Here is an 18,083-nt window from a genome sequence, read left to right as displayed (position 1 = left end):
TTCACCCCATTGTACAAGCCAGTGGCCAACTGGACCAAACAGCTCAGTGGATAACGCGATGGCGTCTAAGGCGGACGGTGCTAGGTTCGAGTCCCGGAGTGAATATCAACTCTGGGATGCAATTAAATTCAGCTAACAAGTCCCAATTAGGACGAAGCGAGCGTCCTTGATTCCACTGCTAGCCACCATCATCTCAAAAAACAACTAATCTTAAAAACCACAAAACTATGTCAACAATTCACTAGTACTACCTGCGAAAAATCGATTGAACAATCCAGCAGCCTCAATTACACCTTTATACCCAGAGATGTTAGCCATTGAAGATAAGACATCAAATGATTGTGCCCGACTTATCCGTGGTATACAATCAAGAGCTAATAGATTCACCTTTTTCTTACTTAGTGCGTCAATTAACGGCTGGAAAAACAAGAAAAGATAGAGATTAAGTGAAAAAGATGAATCAAAAAGCCATAAGTTAACAATTCAAACTATAACGAATCAGAGTGAAAGTGTATTAATTGTAAATAATTGTCAAACAATTATACTACTATGCATCGAAATTAATTTACATGTAGTTGTTATGGATTTATAGAAAATAAGAGGACAGTCTGTATTGTTTTACTCATGATAATTTACACTGTTCTCATAAAAATCTGTTCACTTAATTAAGCACAATAATGCAGTATACAGAATGTATACAACTATCATAACAATAGCTAGTAGGTCAACTCTATCAAACAACAAACTCTAGTCACAAAACAAGCTAGTTTTCTCCAGTCACCATCGTTAAATTAAAATGCTAAAGAACTGCAGAAATTTTGGTTTATTTTTTATCACATGCTGTTGGACATTCTCTCAAATGGTAACCATAAAATTTTCTGTCGAACTTGTTAGCCATAATAGATGGTATCCCACTCCTTCTTTCTAGGAGAACCCTCTACATCCAACAGCTCGGTTAAGGTGATAAACATTTGCTTTTTCCCCTCTAACTTTTTTGAAAGGCACCCGTCACATGAAAACATTGGGTGCGAGATTCACGGAAGAGCATACAAAAACGTGGATGTATGAGGCCAGTTTGGCAGGAAGAGCAGACTCTCCTCACTCGACATAACTAAGCCATCTGAGCAAGAAAAGCAACTAACTACAAATAAAAATTTAGTCTTCAACCTGTTGAAATCTCCATCTATCACTTGGCAGTAAACAATGTTGGGTTTAAAAACAACGCATGCTCGGAAATCCGTATTTGTGCTCATCTACCTTAATTCTAAATTTGACATAATTTTTTTCTTTTTTGGAAAAAAGCGGGAAAGTGAAAAAACTGGAATGATGAACGTGATAAAGATAGCTTTAGGAGATGATTAAATGCAATAGTTCATAACAAATCACCTTCACCTGACAGCATACAAAACAGACAACTTAATTAAATTTACTTGATTTTTGGCAGGGTAAATCAAACTAATTAAAGTGCTGTTAGGTCTCAGCATACTGACTTCATCTGATAGGTTAGGGAGTGAGTTCAGCGTAGGTGGTCGTATTTTCAAGATAATGTCACTTTGATTATACAAACTTTCTACACTGTCTGTGATTATTTTAGCCCCAGCCTTTATATAATCCGAATCTAAGAAATTAGAGTTAACGCCGGCACCAGTTTGAACGAAAACGTTGAAACCACATTTTGAAAACAGGTTGGCAGTCTGTAAAGTTGTAATAATAATAATAGTAATAAAAGAAAACCAAATACTTTAAAAACGGGTGAAACAAATGAATAAGCAGACACTTCTTTTGATAAAAAAAAATATCAGGACTTATCTTAGATCCAAAAGAATTATGTATCCATGTACAACCTGAATAGAACATAAACACTAGCCCTCGGCCCTTACTGAAGTTGAGAAGGTTAAAGTTTGCATAAAGTAAGGTGGTGGTAGTTACGATGGATTAACGCGAGAGGTCTTTAAAGATGGTAGACGAGCTTTAGCCGTCACATTGACTAAGATGTTAGCTTAGACCTGAGAAGTAGATGTAATCTTTTGTAAGTGGTTTTAATCGCTGATCATTTGAGCTTCTAAGAAAGAACTAAAAGTTTCTTATAACAGTTAGAGTCTGTCTGACTAACATAGTGTCTAAAATATCAATCAAAATTGTATGACGCTTAATTGGTGCTCATAAAAAAAATCAAGCTCGTTTCAGTCCTGGACGTAGATGAATGATTGTATTTCATGACATTAGGACAGCATTCTATCCTGCTGGTTGACAGATTTTGTGACATTGCCTATCAAAAAGGTACACAGTTCTACTAAAGGTCCTGTATTGGAAAACTATTACTCAAGTTGCAGCTTGTGATGAAAGTTATTAGAATCGCCAACGCTGATATGTGAAATTCTAAGCCAATGATAGCAAAGATAAGCGCGCCGACCACTTCAGTTATCGTAGGAGTCTCATCAATCGAAGTGAGTTTGTATTTGACAAATCCTCGACATGCATTTAGAGCACTCAGTTGACTTATGTCAACTTTCAACATTTGTGGCGCAGGAAATATATCTGTTTGTCGACCAAGAGGTAAGTATACTTCCCAGCAGTTTGTTATTTACTACGTTGGTTGGGAAACATAGTCTTTAAAAATGGAACATATTTTCGGATTAATAATATTTGGATATAAATTCTTTTCGACCATTGCCCATGAATAAAGAAACTATCAAGTAAGAAATCCTGAGGTTGAACGAAAAATATTAGGTAATGACAGGTAATTAGCTGATGAGGTAACGAATTCTCACCAACTTAGATGATTGAGACGTGTATTTTGTATCCCCAACTATCACCTACTACGACACGGCATCAGTACATGAAGCCACTAACTGTTTGATCGGGAAGTGTTGACACACGAAGATTGCTTAGTTGGAGTCGATGTCATTATGATGATTACTTGTTAGAGATATTGAGTGAGATGGATTAGATCCAGCTGAAAACACGTAAAGACATTCATTCGTTTTTTCTACTGAGACCTTTGGTCTTCCGTTGCGATGAACGTTACAGAATGTTTTTATAAATATGATATAACCTGGAAATATTTGTCACGTTTTTTTATATCCCAGTGAGTAAAAAATTGTATTTCTAGCGTTTCGTGACTTAGTGCAAGCCTTTTCTTCAGATTAAATGAAAAATATTCTGTTTGATCTCATGAGCATATTATACTGCTTATACGTTTTCATAACAGCATACAATTAAATTGATTAGTGCATTGTCAAACCACATTTCAATCAGGATGTTTAAGTATAACAGTGTGTGAAAAGATGGCTTAAAGTGTAAGATATATGAAATGTAAGATCTGAGTGAATTATCTGAAAGGCTGAACGTGAACCTACCTAATAATATTTAAGACTTGATGCATATCTGTGGTTTTTATATGAACTAATGATTCCTCTGTACTTGATGTCTGTCTGATTTTGGATTCTAAATACAATACCTTCATCTGTGCTCACCTAGTTTTATTTGCTGTAAATTACACTATTTCGGGAATTCGTAGTTCGTATTATAAGTCGAATACTTCCAAACTACACATTAGCATCGCGATGAAGCCTGTTATGGAACAGTTGGACGTACATCCAAACTGTGATGCTTTTGAGGATTATATAGAAAAGTTCAAAATCTAGGCAATAACTAAGGAAGATGTCGAAGATGCTAGTATTGTGGCTCATTTCCTTATATTCATCGGAAAAGAAGCCTATAGCTAATTAAAAACTGGCATTTCTAGGAAAGTATTCCACTTTCTTATGCAACTCTCAAGGAACTACTACTAGACCATGTAAAAAGTACAAATTCCGAATGCTGTAAAGGAGAAACACTTTAAAAAATTATTCGTCAAGACATAAGAATTCAATTATATTACTATGCCATCACAATCCAATGCGTGCTCAAGGTTATGCAGATAACGATTCATTGAAGAGTTGCGAAGCAGGTCACAAAAGTGAGCACAAGTTTTGTAAATTTTTGTACTGTGGCAAATTCACTCATGTAATTTATGTGTATTACGTAATGCCAAATGTTCTAAATGTGGTAAAATTGAACACCTACAGGCAGTTTTTAAAACTACTGTTTATTTTGCTGCAAGTAGTGCTAAACTTTGTAATTCTGATCCTAATTAGTTGAACGTTCCAAATGAATCATACTCTGATCAGATTCACGGTAATAATTTACTAGATATGCGTTGTTTTTAATAACTCAAGTATTTCTAATGAAATCATTTACAGGTATGTAGAGGATACATTGAGTGCACCAAATCCTGATCAAAATTCTAATGTTATTAAATCAGATGTGGTCTGTTCCATTTGTTTCCAATGAAATCATAATCAAATGTGAGGAAAAAGTTCTGAGTTAAAATCTGACTACAGTCCTTATAATGTCGTATCAGATGTTATTTGGTTTTACAATGAATTTATCTCTGATAATATCCCCAACGAATGTGACAAATGTGTTTCGAATGAGTCGAATTATGATCACACTGCTGATATTATATCAGATGTTGGATATTCTCACAATGTCTGTTGAATAGAATCCTTAGTCAGTGATACGATGAATCAAAGGGGAGTAGAAAGTTTTCCTGAAGCAGTTGGAGGACTAGTTTGCTCAGATATGAAGTTTTCACAGGCAGGCATAGTCCAAGATTATGTTAATGAGTATGAGGCAGATGCCTATTTTCTTCCTTTGTACTTCGTACTTTGTGTCTGCCTGGTTCTTAATTCTAAACACAATACCTTCATTTGTGCTAACCTAGTTCTATCTGTTGTAAATTGCAGTATTCCGGGAATTCCTAGTTTGTATGATAAATCTGAATAATTTTAGTCATCACAATATCTCACATTCCCATAACTACCTTCCAAAAAGGACTGTGAGATTTCAACAAATAGAAATACCAGCCAGTAGGCACAACACTTTTAATCTATGAAATATAATCTCATGTAGCTGGTTTTCTTTACGAGTTTGAATGAACTTGAAGCTACAATTGAGGTATGCTAATATGAATTTATGTTTTCTGGTTTTTCGCCAGCTGCTTACAACCATATATGTCTAAGAATTGGGATGAAAAGATCATTAATAATCATATATTTATTTATTTATATTTGTGTGCACAAGCACGTGTGCATCCATTTGGATATGGAATTCGCTTGAAAAAAAGATCTGAAACTTATACAATCTCTTCAAAACTCTGATTACCACACAACCCTCTTTAAAATTTTTCGGATCTTATTTATTTATTGCCTAACACACCTTCTACCGATGGTCTTAAATTTCAGCATAAAACGATTTTACACCTGTTCATGCATATATATATAGTCATTGCCGATATTCTCTGGCATAAAAAAGTTGTCGAAATTTGTAACGTAAGTAACAGACCTACTTGAGGAGTAACTGAAACGCGCTTTTCATCTATGAAAGATTCTTTGGGAATCCCAATACGCAAAGTATTAAAAGCAACACCCAGCTGACATGATTCCGGCCTTGTGGTGTATAGGCGATGTACCAAGCTGACTGACTTTAAGTGAACCAATCGATGACTTTGGATGGCCGTAGGGGAATGTAAAACGAGAAAGACAGCAGCCATGAGTATATAACTTCAGAGAGAATAGAAGGACGAAAAGCTATACGAAAACCATACTCGCGCCAACAATATTCCGATGTCCAATGCCCGAGTATAGTATCCAGTATGTTTGTTAACAACTTTGATTTTTTGTAATGATGTGAATAGAAGTGATAATAAATATTGAGTAAGATACAAATTCAATTTGAGTATGTGACACTAGAGAGATGATTTGTAATGACTCATCCATCCTAGCATTTAAGTTCCAGTCGATGAAAGACAGTGTGATTTCTAGTAATCGTCTAGTATTCATTCGAAGCAGCGAGCAAAATAATTTGTGGTTGAAGAGGCCACAAAAGGATTTCAGGCAGGGTATGTACGGCGGCAATTAAAAAATTAGGCTCTTGGAAATTCGGCACACTATGGGTGTTAAGTCACGGGTTTTCGCACACATGTAACATATTGTCGTGGATTTTCGTGTCGTTATTTATCAGCTATTAACAGCCTTCTTTCAATCACACATGAATTTTCGTAATGTTTGTGCTCGCAAGATAGTTTTTATTGCAATTTAGAAGCAGTTCGACGTATTTCTTACTCACCACGTAAGTAAATCTGTAGTTAGCGTAATATGGTTATTTTTAACAATACAAAGTCAAACAAGTCAAACTCACCATTTTTCTAGTCAAAAATAGATTGCAGATTGAGTTTTCATGAAAATAAGCCGTAAAACTCACTATATATGGTTCACCTCCTTCATTATGGTGACGGCGAACATAGATTTCCGTAGCCGTTTTTAAAATGTAATCAAAAACAATTAAGCGTTAACCTAACTATGAATATTATATAACTCGTTTGTATTTGGCCATAAAAAGTTATATGCACCATAAGTAGTATTGTTTTGTATTGAAGTGACAGATTATTATGTAACGTATCAAAGAAAAATTATGTGAGTAACAATTGACGTTGATAGTCTTTTCTACCGGCTTTCTGAATGTATACAGGAACAGCGTATAACACATTAAATAGACACAAAATCTTCATAGGTGTCTCTTCTGAGCATGGTGACAAAACCATGTCGTACTTAATACTGATTTATGATTTGTCTGTTATAGGGTTGACGAATAATTTTCTGTAAACGAAATGCGCAATTGTAGACCAAAATGTGAACAAAGTTATGATGCATATTGTCGAGCAATAGTTAAATGTTGCTTACCAATTTTTCTTACTAATACCAAATGTCTAGACGAAATACTACAAGGGTTAGACACTCAAGAGCGCTGTTTACATGAAGTTCCCAGTGCTTGTTACGACACAGACTTGAATCAAATAACAGCTGTGAATTCCAACTGCATTACAGAATGACTCGTCCGAAGTAATTCATGCAGACAACGTGAAAAAAAGTGAATGAACAATGAAAGCAGAATCACAAGTTTCTAGTATTTATATCTCCTTTATGCCACATTAATTAATTACATTTTCTTCATAAGTCAGATGACGCTTGTATGTTGTGATGATACTAACTACAGCAATTTGTAAATAACACTGATTTGTGTGTTGTAAAGATTACCTATGAATTTTTATTAACGGAAATTGAAATCTCTAATGATTAGCGCTGTTTGCAAATAAGGGGCTTATAGGTACATCATGTGACCTGATATTTGATTGACTTATTGAATTTGATACTGATAACTAAGTCTAATTCTTTATTTCACGACTGATTTGTTGTTTTTCAGGATTGTATGAATCCATTAAAGTCCTCAAAGCTGATGATGTTTACGCTGGTCTACAACTTATGGAATTTGTGATTGTGGAAGATCATGTGAAAAACCGGTTTACAAATTTACGATAACTGTGTTCCATATTGCCTAGTAACATTTTTATTCAACTAATGAATTATTGAAATATAAATATAGCAACTACACTCAGTGTTTTACTTTATAAACTGTGTCCGTATTTATAAATAGTCGATATGACGCTAGAACAAATATAGATGGAGAATAATATGAATTCATAATAATCCATGGAATGAACAAGTTATGAGATGGATAACGTGATAATTCATTTCACTTTTAAAATTTAGTTACCGATTTATCCCAGCACCCTGTCACTTACAGCTACTCACTTAATCCTCTGTAATTATGTGAACTCTTCAAATTGTAATCAATTATTACGTAACCCAAGTTTTCAGTTCTTAAATCCACGGATTGCTTATAACCTATAAGATTTTCACACCACTTATCTGTCTGTGAAATCCAGTTCACTATTACACCACCCATCCTTAATCGCTATTACTTGATCTTCGATACTTTTACTAGTTGACGTCAATTCACTCCATTTTAAAGCCTTGTATATACATTTGTACAGACTATCACTTTTCGGTACATATCGTTTTATCTGCCTATTTAGCGACTCAACACGATTATTCGTGCTGTTACCCAATGTTAAAACATTACCGTAAAACGCACGCGCCCACATTGTCTTACGTGGCATCCAAAAACGTGATAGGTACTGCCTATCACTCTGTCCCTCCGGTTTATTATTCTGTAATATTGATTAAATCTAGTGAATAAATACACCACAAAAGTTACCTTCCGACCGTTTCCCCAGTTACCAATCAAGTCGAGTACGTTTTCAGTATTTTGTCGTTTGTATAAGGGCAATTTTTTATAAGCAACCATTGGCGTACCTTTTTCCGGAAAGCGCGAATTACATAAAAGGCTCACAGAATGATGTTTGCATGTCCGTGTGTTATACAGACAGCCGCGCTTTCAGATCGTGCGCAATCCATCACAAGTCTTTCTGTCAACATTGTGTTACCCATTATCTGTTTGAATCTATATTAAATCCATGTCACATCGGCACGCCTTTTTTCGTTTCCACGCAGACATAACAGTTTGTCCTCGACCACAATTATCTGTCACCACTAACTGGAATAATGAATATCTACGTAGTAGAATACAACGAAAAGCATATTCACTTTTTATTATTAGTATTATACGTAAAATCAATGCACAGAACTTCTGGATATTTCCTGTACAACTGCATTTGGTCATAACTACTGAAACATATTCTCGTGGCATATCCATTTTCTAAATGTTCTCTCACTTCGCCTTTTTGTCTCAGCATACCCATTACCTGCTTCCGAGTACAACAACCTGAAATATATTTATATAAACTTACCAGTGGAGAGTGTAGCTTTCATACCTTTGACATCGGCAGCGGTTACTTGCTCACCAGTTCCCTTCTTAATACTTTCAATAACTTCATCTGCTGATTCACAGTGCAGTATTACTGGCTTCAAGTTCTCTTTTTCTTCTGATGATAATCTTCTTGTCCATGGATCGCATACCATCCATAAACTACTACATGGATGATTGTGGAGCATGTTGTAGGATTTGATGACATATCCTTGCTCCTCTAGTCTTACACGGAATTTAGACCTTAAACATGAGATATTAGTTAAATATCTTACGATTTTTGCTTCACTTTCAAACCTTTTGATTTCCCCTTATGACCAAACGTATAATAAAACGTTACAAACAGGTATTTGAACCTGACATCTTTTAGCAACCTGCTTTCCGTTTGGATGTAACGAGTATAAGTAGTCTGATGAGCAGTATAATTATAATTTCATACTTTTTGGAACCCTTTTAAGGCGCTATCAAAATCATCCCAGCACACGAAACGCTTGTTTAGTATCATACTTCGGAAGGCATCGGTAAGGTTGACTGAAATGTTACTTGAGCTTGAAGCACTACAAACAGACATGATTAATTAATAAAAGGTTATTCCTTGCAACAATAATAACCCAAGGAAATACTACAAACACTTAGGATTTACCTGTGACTTGACATTTCGTTGAGGCTTACTACAGTTGTTGGGATCACAGATCAAATTACAAAGCAACAACAGAGCCAAAGTGTACATTACAAAATAGAGAATGCTAAATTAATGCTTTTGGTATTTATTTCGTGCTTCTTTATGCAGCATAAGATGGCCTATATATGAAGAAACGTGATATTCATGCAAACCAACCAAGCCAGTTTTTGATAAAGTACAGTGGGACAAATACTTTACAGTGCTGGGAAATGTATCACTTCAAAACGTAGGATTAAAGTTAGCTATATCATACGGTGCATATGAAGTCACAATGACATCTCAGAGGTCATTGGTCAAGCAGTCCTCTCAAATCCGAGTTAGACTCGACGAACCGTGGGCCGTAAGAGACACCGCTAGGAGACCAAAAACACCGAAGAACCAACCAGAACGATGATTGACAGTGTCCAGGCCAGTAAGCGGAAGTCGGACTGAAGCTTAAAAGCACTATAAATGACGGTGGCGCAGGCTTGTAGTGATATTGGTTCCTAAACACGGTATTCTCGAAGCTGAACTTATAATTACCGAGATTGACATTCAGCAAATAAAACTTAGGGGAGGTGGGTAATGGTGATCGTCAAGACAATTGATATGCATGGTATTGCTCAGTCTAGAAGGCTTGGTCGTTTTTGTATATCGCATAGGTGTAGACTACCTGGTTGGGGACCACGAGATGATAGCAACCGATGGTTAGAGACCCTGAATGACATGGCTCAAAATCGTTTGCAATGGCGCAGGTGCATCCACTCTCTGTGTTCTCCTAAATTCTAATCTTCTGAATTCTTCATGTCCCTTTTTTCCTCTTTCCAAATTTATTTCATTGGATTTGATCATAGGTGTCTTCAAAACATTGAGGTGGACCATTGGACTCTTTAGTTCTTGAAATTTTAGATTTAGGCCTTGGTAGCACATACTGTCTAGTAGACTGTGCTGCCTTTTCGATGCACGTAGGTATAGTGTCTTGTATGTCAACCAGTCTTACCGTTGGCACACTGCACGTAAAGATAGAGGGGCTGCGACATGGAGAATTTGGTGACGATAGAGACATTTGTGTACAATACGCATATTTTTCAGTAGTTAAAGGTTCGACATTGTCAAGCACTAAGTCGTCAGTTGTAGGGGTTACAGATTTGGACCTTTTATTTGGCTTAGAAATTGGTGAAATTCCTCTTTTACCGGAGTTATTGGACATGATATGAAAATAAGTGAGCACAGTGCTCGTTAAATTAAATGTAATATCTGAGTATTAGTTGTTATTAAGTATTAACCTGGTCAATACTAGGATTAGAGACTGTGAGTATATAATGAATTGCAGATCTATTTACGACTTAAGTCCGCAATAGGTACAATACGAACTAGTAATTATCCGTCGAATAAAAACAAGTTTTTTCCTTATTTTTCGGGGTAAGATGTACCCGATGTACAGGATAAGATGATAAACACTGTATAATACACCCTACAAAAGAGCAAGTCGAAGAATTCCTAAACCACGTGAAAAAATGTTACCACTTTCAAAGTTCGCGGCGTGAGATATATATCCTGGGACCATCGAGTAAGTAATGCAGTTGTTAGGAAACGGGTACTAGGTAAGGATGGCATATCAATTGATGACATAGTGAAACTTCATCAGTTGAGATGGCTTGGACACGTGTTACGTATGCCCAACGACCGACTGCCTCGACGTGCGATGTTCAGTGGTATAGGAGTAGGTTGGAAGAAAGCTAGGGGCGGCCAGATCAAAACATGGCACAAGTCCATGAAGTCACTGACAAGTGGTCTGAGTCATGTCGGTAGGTGTAAACTACCTGGTTGGGGACCGCGAGATGATAGCAACCGATGGTTAGAGACCCTGAATGACATGGCTCAAAATCGTTTACAATGGCGCAGGTGCATACACTTTGTGTTCTCCCAAATTTTGATCTCCTTATTCCTCCTTCTCTCTTTTTTTTCTCCTCTCAAATTTATTTCACTGTATTATACTCTTTAAGTAACATCTCCAAACACTAATCTTCCCGATTACTGCTTATACTCTTATTACCTCTACCACTACGGGATTTGAATCGAGCACTGCATCTCTGTGCTAATGTGGTGTGGCAACTCGAACTGATGTATGTACGTACGAAGTTCTACGTTGTTACTGACTGACTGACTGACTGTGTATCCCATACCATTCCACATTAAACATAATGTTCTATCCTCAGCCAAAATGTGTTCATCCAAAGTGCTAAACGTGTATACTATGATGTGATTTCCGCGTAAGATCATATAGATTACGTAGACACATCAAAACAGATCTACAATTTCGGGGTCAGGTCTGCCATTAGAGTAGCACTGATATCAAACGACCGAAATTCTACAGGATATCGCAAAGCACAGGAATCATCACCACTACAACAATGAACGAATCAAGGACAATGATAAACCTCGCTACATTTTCACTTCGGTGTCTGATGCCTGTGAACTGCAGAGGCAAAGGAGACCTCGCTGAGGCCCTTCAAACTTGATGCACCCAAAAAGTAACTTCCCCAGCAACACCATATGTCGTTGACGTCAACCTAAACCGGTAACATCATTTCGGACAGGCATGCGTTGGTATCTGTTGACCTTGGTCAGCGACCCACCGTACAGAACACAGTGACCTCAGTCTCACCATCGGATCACCCACTAAGGCACTCGCTTGATTTGCGAGTTGGTCACCCTGACTTCAGTCTTTGAAGGGGGAGGGTGAAAAAACCCAGCCTACCACTGACCAGTCGAAGCAGTTCCTATACTGTCGAAGGTAATGGAGTTGCTTATGAATGAATAAGTGAGGACGTACATGGATGAACACAACAACTTTCATTAACCTCAACATGGGTTCAGGAAATGCATATCACGAACATCCAATCTAGTCAAAACATGGAAAAGCTGGACGACCCGTTATATTCTCTAGTTGCGCCGACGCCTTTGGCACAACACTTCATTTACTTCACATACTCAAAGTTACAATTATTGGTATCACTGAACCATGTTTACCCTTGTTTTGAAAGTACCTACAGAACACGATGTTTTGTACGAAGGGTGATAAAGTGTACGCTAGCTAGTAAGATACAATACCAGGAACTTCCCATACAAAAATTTGGTTCCATCCCTGTCTTTATTCCTTACTGCCGACCTGCTAGGTACAATTATCTCGGTTACGTTGATCTGAGAAGACGATAAAAAGATCTGAGGGTCCATAAAAATTCAAAGAAATACTCATGGTCTCCAAAAAGACTTTACATTAATGGATGAATAAGCGGTAGACAACTGGTTACAACGTAACCTGTTGAAAAGTCACGTCATGTACATTCTGAATCATTTGACACTAAGAAATTACACCCTCCGTGGAAATCAGCCGACTATTGTCTCTTCAGAGCATGATCTCGGGCTTGTAACTACAGAGAGACTAGACACAAGCTCAAAATTCACAGGAGTTTTAACTATGGCAAACACAACTCTCTATTTTATGCATAGAAAAACTTGGTTAGTCACCACAGAGTTGTTCATAACTCTTTTCCAAGCGTATGCACGGCTTGACCATGAAGTTCAAAATGTCGTTGAACCTGTAGTGGCATTGGGCCTTAATACGAGACAATGTGTGAAATAGGCATTAAACATTTAACGCCGGGAAAAACCCAACGATGAAGAGGGCGGGAAGAATGAATTGAATTACTTGGGGTTGATCATATGGCATGGCTCGACCATGCAGGCGTGATCCGTGCTGAATGTTACCTTATATCTTTTATGGTTATTAGTTTTTCTTAATTTTTTACTCTCCTGTTGCACTTTCCCTTTTAGTAAATAGCCTTCTTTATTCTAACATTGACTTCCCTTCCATCATTTGAACCAACTTCATCTTGTTGAATATCACAACTCGTTGTCCTATATCACAGCATTCTCTCGTCTGGAGGCTCGTACCTCATTTCAGTCCAGCAACAAGAGGAAGTACGAGCTTAATCTACTAACTTATCATACGCCTGTCCGTTCGGCTACAAAGTATTAAGCGTTGTTAAGCGCTCATATCCAAGTGTCTTAGTGCTCCCTTGCTTCTTTTTTTTCATCATCACGTTCATAGGGCACAGCTATGGAACAACCATGACGTTCACGCCTTCTCAAGGTTATAGCGCACACCAAACGCTCTACAAATCTACTTCAAAACAACTGCAGACCCAAAAATTTGCGTTTCATAAATTCTTAGCACGACCAGGATGCTTATACTATTAAACGGAGTTTGAATCTGGTGTTCAACGTTGACGTGGTACAATTTTGAAAAAAATGTTTTAGAAACTGCACTAAGTGCAATAATTAGGCATAAATCAAATCACTAACGCTCTGGGACATCTGTATTATCGTATATTTTTACTGATTTCATCTATTTAACGACCCTAATTGGGAAGCATACCGTGAGCAAACTGATGTTGCAACATATGGGTTATGTCTGTAAAAATGGAATGTACCTGCTTTGAAAGGAATATTATCCAGAAATTCTACTGCTATAAGACAAATGCGCTCACTCAACCATGATATATACAAACGAACTAGAATTAGTGCATTCAAATGGCTTATTTAACATAAACAAACATCTGTAACTTTCTGAAACAACAGGAGGCGAGCGTGAATAGATCGACTGGTTTGTAGCTGGTCATGACGAAGATACTGGATATTGTGAACTAGAAGCATCTGGCATGTTAGTGAACTGCACTCTCCTGCGAAATCATAAGCACGTAGGTAGACCTCCTAACTACATTTGATTAACTGTTACTTGGGGACTATAGATGTATACTTGATTCCAGCCAAAAGCGTCAGAATGTTCGCACTGCATTCAACATTTCTTTACCGACAAGACTGTTGGTGTTTTTCAGAAAGAGAAATAAACATAGACTGAGTTTCAGAAGCCAAAAGCAAGGTGACTTTTCGTCGTCAAAGTTAAGTCTTAAAAGCTACGGCCTGTATATGCGGCAGCATAACAGAAATCAGCGAAGTCGAAAATTCTGTATGAACCCTTGCTCAAGACTGTCAAACATTCTGACCAAATCAGGATTGGGTACGATGAGCAACCACAAGTTGGCTTGGATGGAATGCTTTTCAACATGTCGGCAAATTTCTAAATACATATCGAAACATTTTTATTCCTGAATGCGACCATATCTTTTCTTAATTATTAAGGTGTCACGAACAAAAGAGTTGTCAAACTCTACAAAATTTGTCATATTTTAGCTTTTGTACTTTTATGAATTTTTCTCACAGAGAATGCGTAAACATGGACAATGTTTTTTCAATGTTCGATGAAAATTGTTGATGACTTCGTCCTTAATTTAATTGAGTGGACCTAGAAACGCTTTGTTTTAATATACCAATTATGCATTCTTTTTGAGCACATAATTTAAAGAAAAGGTTATTTGTTACTGTGTCTTTGGGTGAGGCAATATTCTTAAGATGAAATCGGATCATTGAGTATGAAGTTCTATTTAAAGGTGAGTATGATCAAACGTATTTTAATACACTCGTCATTCAATATCTGAAGATCGAGTCAGGCAAGTTGTTTCTGATTTGGGGATGTTTGGTGCAAACGGTAACACGTGTCTATGTTTAAGCAAAAACTTAGTTTTATGGCACACTTTAGGCAGAATAGATTGATTCAAATCGTCGAATGACTTCGTATGCTTTTCATGTTGTCAGATTAGTAAGAAGGTTTCTGTAGCTTGTCAAACGTGCTTCACGTAAACGCCTTTACGTCGTGATTCATCATAAGTTGTTTTCTCATTTGTGAAGATGATGACTCTATATGACTTCATTTTTATCATTAAACTATCTTTTTTTCCTGTAAATTGTCTATTTGTTTAAATTATTAACCGATGACCATGGTACTACATATTCGGTTAAGGTGTTCCGTTAGTTTGAACATTTAAATCATATTTATTTAGATTTGGCATTATCAATCAAAGAAAACGGTTCCTTGAAACCGAAATCCGTACCACTAGCTAAATATTGAAATGAAGGACGCTTTGTCATTAAGTTGACTGACCCACGTTCATGAGCCCTTCTGAAAATATTTATAATTGGCTTAGAAATGTAACAAAATTATTCAGTAGATGTTGTTGGATTCGTATCCATTCTTATCGTATTCAGGACCTGATGCAACTCTCTGACAAAATGACACACGGCAGACTTTACTGTTATTCAGTAGTTATTGACCGAGATTATTTCTACTTTCGGCTGCTTTATTTACTTTATTGTCGCGCTTGCTAAACCTGAAATGTAATATTTGTAGGCTATCACTTCTTTGTGTCACTTCGCTTCCTTTAAAAATTTTAACTATATTATCACACAAATGATTTTCTCTTGTCTCTGACTTTATATCAAGTTCCTAGACCGACTACGTTTTTGTAACAGCTGCAAAAGAGAGATGTAACTTTCTCTGATATCAGTGCCCGACCGAAGCTGCTACCTTGACGCGGTGGTCGGGCTTGCCTATCGTGATGACTCAACCGAGCTATATTGGCTGGAACATATGTTCCTGTAGGTTCTACCATGCCAGGCAGGTCGATTGAAGAACGGTAAGACTAAAAGCAGCAACTCAAGGTCTGAGGGCGAAGTCGTACTGCTGACTGTAGAGAGGTGTGACAGCAGTAAGGTGTTTCCCTCGGACAACCAGCATGACAGCGATGCTGCCTTCCCACAAGGAGGGGTAGGGTTAGAAAAAGTCGACACTAAAAATGTCACACCTCACCTTACCTCACGGATATCCGTCTCCGGCGGTAAGGCCCTTTGAAGAACGGAGCTAACACGTTAAAAACCTTTCACGAAAAAGCCGTGCGCGACCGGCCTCAAGCAGTTGTCTCTTGGGCACTGCGGTCACGCTCCCAGGTCGCTAAGACCAACACTAATCCAATTTCCTTTTCAGGTTACTCAAGAAACACCCTTCCACGGTGTGGGCAGCCGGGAAGTGATATTAGCCCTCATACCCGTAACAGCACACGAGAACACGTTGGTCACATTCAGATCCTTCCTACACCTCCTAATACCTCCCTTATCTCCATGACTAACATTCCTCACGTCTCTTTATCATCTCACACCGCTAGGGCAAACGATTCGAGTACACGGAACGCTATTCCTGGTCTCCTGAAACCACGCTCTAAACTACACGTAGGAGCTTTTAACGTCCGAACACTGTGCCAAATAGGACAACAGGCTTCCTTAGCTAGGACTTTAGAATCCCGCTCCATCGATGTGTGCTACGTCTCCGAAACGCGCATACAGGATCCAAGTAGCGTCATCTATTTGACCTCACCATGCCAAAATAAAGAACCGACTCGATTCACACTTCGTGTATCTGGAAGCCCTGATTCTGCTTCCCGCGGCCTCGCCGGCGTAGGTATAGCATTGAGTCCTAGGGCAGAACTAGCTCTCTTAGAGTGGATCCCAGTAGACAGTCGTTTGTGCGCTGTCCGACTGAACGGAACAGTAAGGATCCGAAAAGATAGGGACACTCGTTGTTGCCTCTTCATCGTCTCTGCCTATTCTCCCACTGACTGCGGCTCAGATGATGTAAAAGATGAGTTTTACAGAAAGCTCTCCGACCTCCTCATTAAAGCTAGGCGTTCGGATGTAGTAATAATGGCCGGTGACTTTAATGCTCAAGTAGGTAAGCTAAGCGATAGGGAAAAACACTTGGGTGGATCTTATAGCATCTTGGCTCGAAGAACAGATAATGCCGACCGTCTGTTGCAGCTATGCTCAGATAACCGCCTCTTTCTTGCAAATACTAACTTTAGACATAAGGAAAAACATCTTTTAACATGGCGACCCCCTAATTCGTCCCAACGTTGGACCCAAATGGATCACATCGCTATCAGCCACCGATGGAGGGGCTCGATATAAAACTGTCGCTCATTCTGGAGCACATGCTTAGATTCAGATCATGCTCTAGTACGAGCGCGTATCTGTCTGCGTCTTACTGGACGTCGGAAAGACGCTGCAAGTAAACCTCTTAGGGCCCTACTTAATGATAGTCAAGCTAAGAGTATATTTCAGGAACAACTAGGAAAACAGTTAGGCAGCCATGTATGTGATGTCCACCCCGAGGCAGCATGGAATGATATCCGAAAAGCTGTGGGAACAGCAGTGATATCTGCCAGTAAGGTAACTCTTAAGGTTAGGGAGCAACACTGGATCTCAGCAGCATCTATCTCACTGATAGATGCTCGGAAACTCATTCCACCTGGCTCTGAACATAATGAAGAGCGGAGTCAGCTTAAGCACAAGCTGAAAAGAAGCCTACGCAATGATCGCGAACAGTGGTGGGCAGCGAAAGCAAGAGAGATGGAAAAGGCAGCGGCAATAGGTAATAGCAGACAATTGTTCAGACTCGTTAAGGAAACCGGTATTAGGAACCCGACCGTTAGCGAAACAATCTCGGAGAAAGATGGACATATTATACATTCTCAATCCAGGAGATTGGATCGATGGGCAGAACACTTTAGGGATCAGTTCAACTGGCCTTCAGCCACACTTCGGTTTCCCACGATCTCCAGTCAACCTGAATGGCAAGTTAATGTAGGTCCTCCGTCTCTTTACGAAGTTGAAAAAGCCATAGGAAATCTGAAACGAGGGA

The 18,083-nt window shown here is 38.2% G+C and overlaps 3 protein-coding genes across 3 annotated transcripts in view; 1 reads left to right on the top strand and 2 right to left on the bottom strand.

The window, feature by feature from the left end:
* The window catches only part of MS3_00009636 (uncharacterized protein), a gene marked incomplete at its 5' end in the record, with an annotated part of 34,323 nt that extends 28,727 nt beyond the window's left edge, over window positions 1–5,596 (bottom strand). The window contains 3 exons of the mRNA XM_012939896.3: window positions 252–417; window positions 1,431–1,694; window positions 5,393–5,596. Coding sequence (XP_012795350.1) covers window positions 252–417; window positions 1,431–1,694; window positions 5,393–5,596 — 634 coding nt within the window. The remainder of the gene's footprint in view (window positions 1–251; window positions 418–1,430; window positions 1,695–5,392) is intronic.
* Window positions 5,597–8,406: 2,810 nt separating this feature from the next.
* On the bottom strand, window positions 8,407–9,274 carry MS3_00009635 (uncharacterized protein; the record flags this gene model as incomplete). Its single annotated transcript, XM_012939897.3, has 5 exons — window positions 8,407–8,548; window positions 8,571–8,727; window positions 8,753–9,012; window positions 9,045–9,178; window positions 9,209–9,274. The coding sequence occupies 5 exons, from the start codon at window positions 9,272–9,274 to the stop codon at window positions 8,407–8,409; spliced, it is 759 nt and encodes a 252-aa protein (XP_012795351.2).
* Window positions 9,275–14,846: 5,572 nt separating this feature from the next.
* The window catches only part of CDC25_2 (cell division cycle- protein), an 83,321-nt gene continuing 80,084 nt past the window's right edge, over window positions 14,847–18,083 (top strand). The window contains exon 1 of the mRNA XM_051218032.1: window positions 14,847–14,943. The gene's annotated coding sequence lies outside the window, so the exon portion shown is untranslated. The remainder of the gene's footprint in view (window positions 14,944–18,083) is intronic.

Source organism: Schistosoma haematobium, chromosome 7, assembly GCF_000699445.3.
Source record: "Schistosoma haematobium chromosome 7, whole genome shotgun sequence".
Lineage (NCBI taxonomy): Eukaryota > Metazoa > Platyhelminthes > Trematoda > Strigeidida > Schistosomatidae > Schistosoma > Schistosoma haematobium.
Note: the sequence above shows the minus strand (reverse complement) of the source record. Positions and strands in the feature narration are given on the sequence as shown.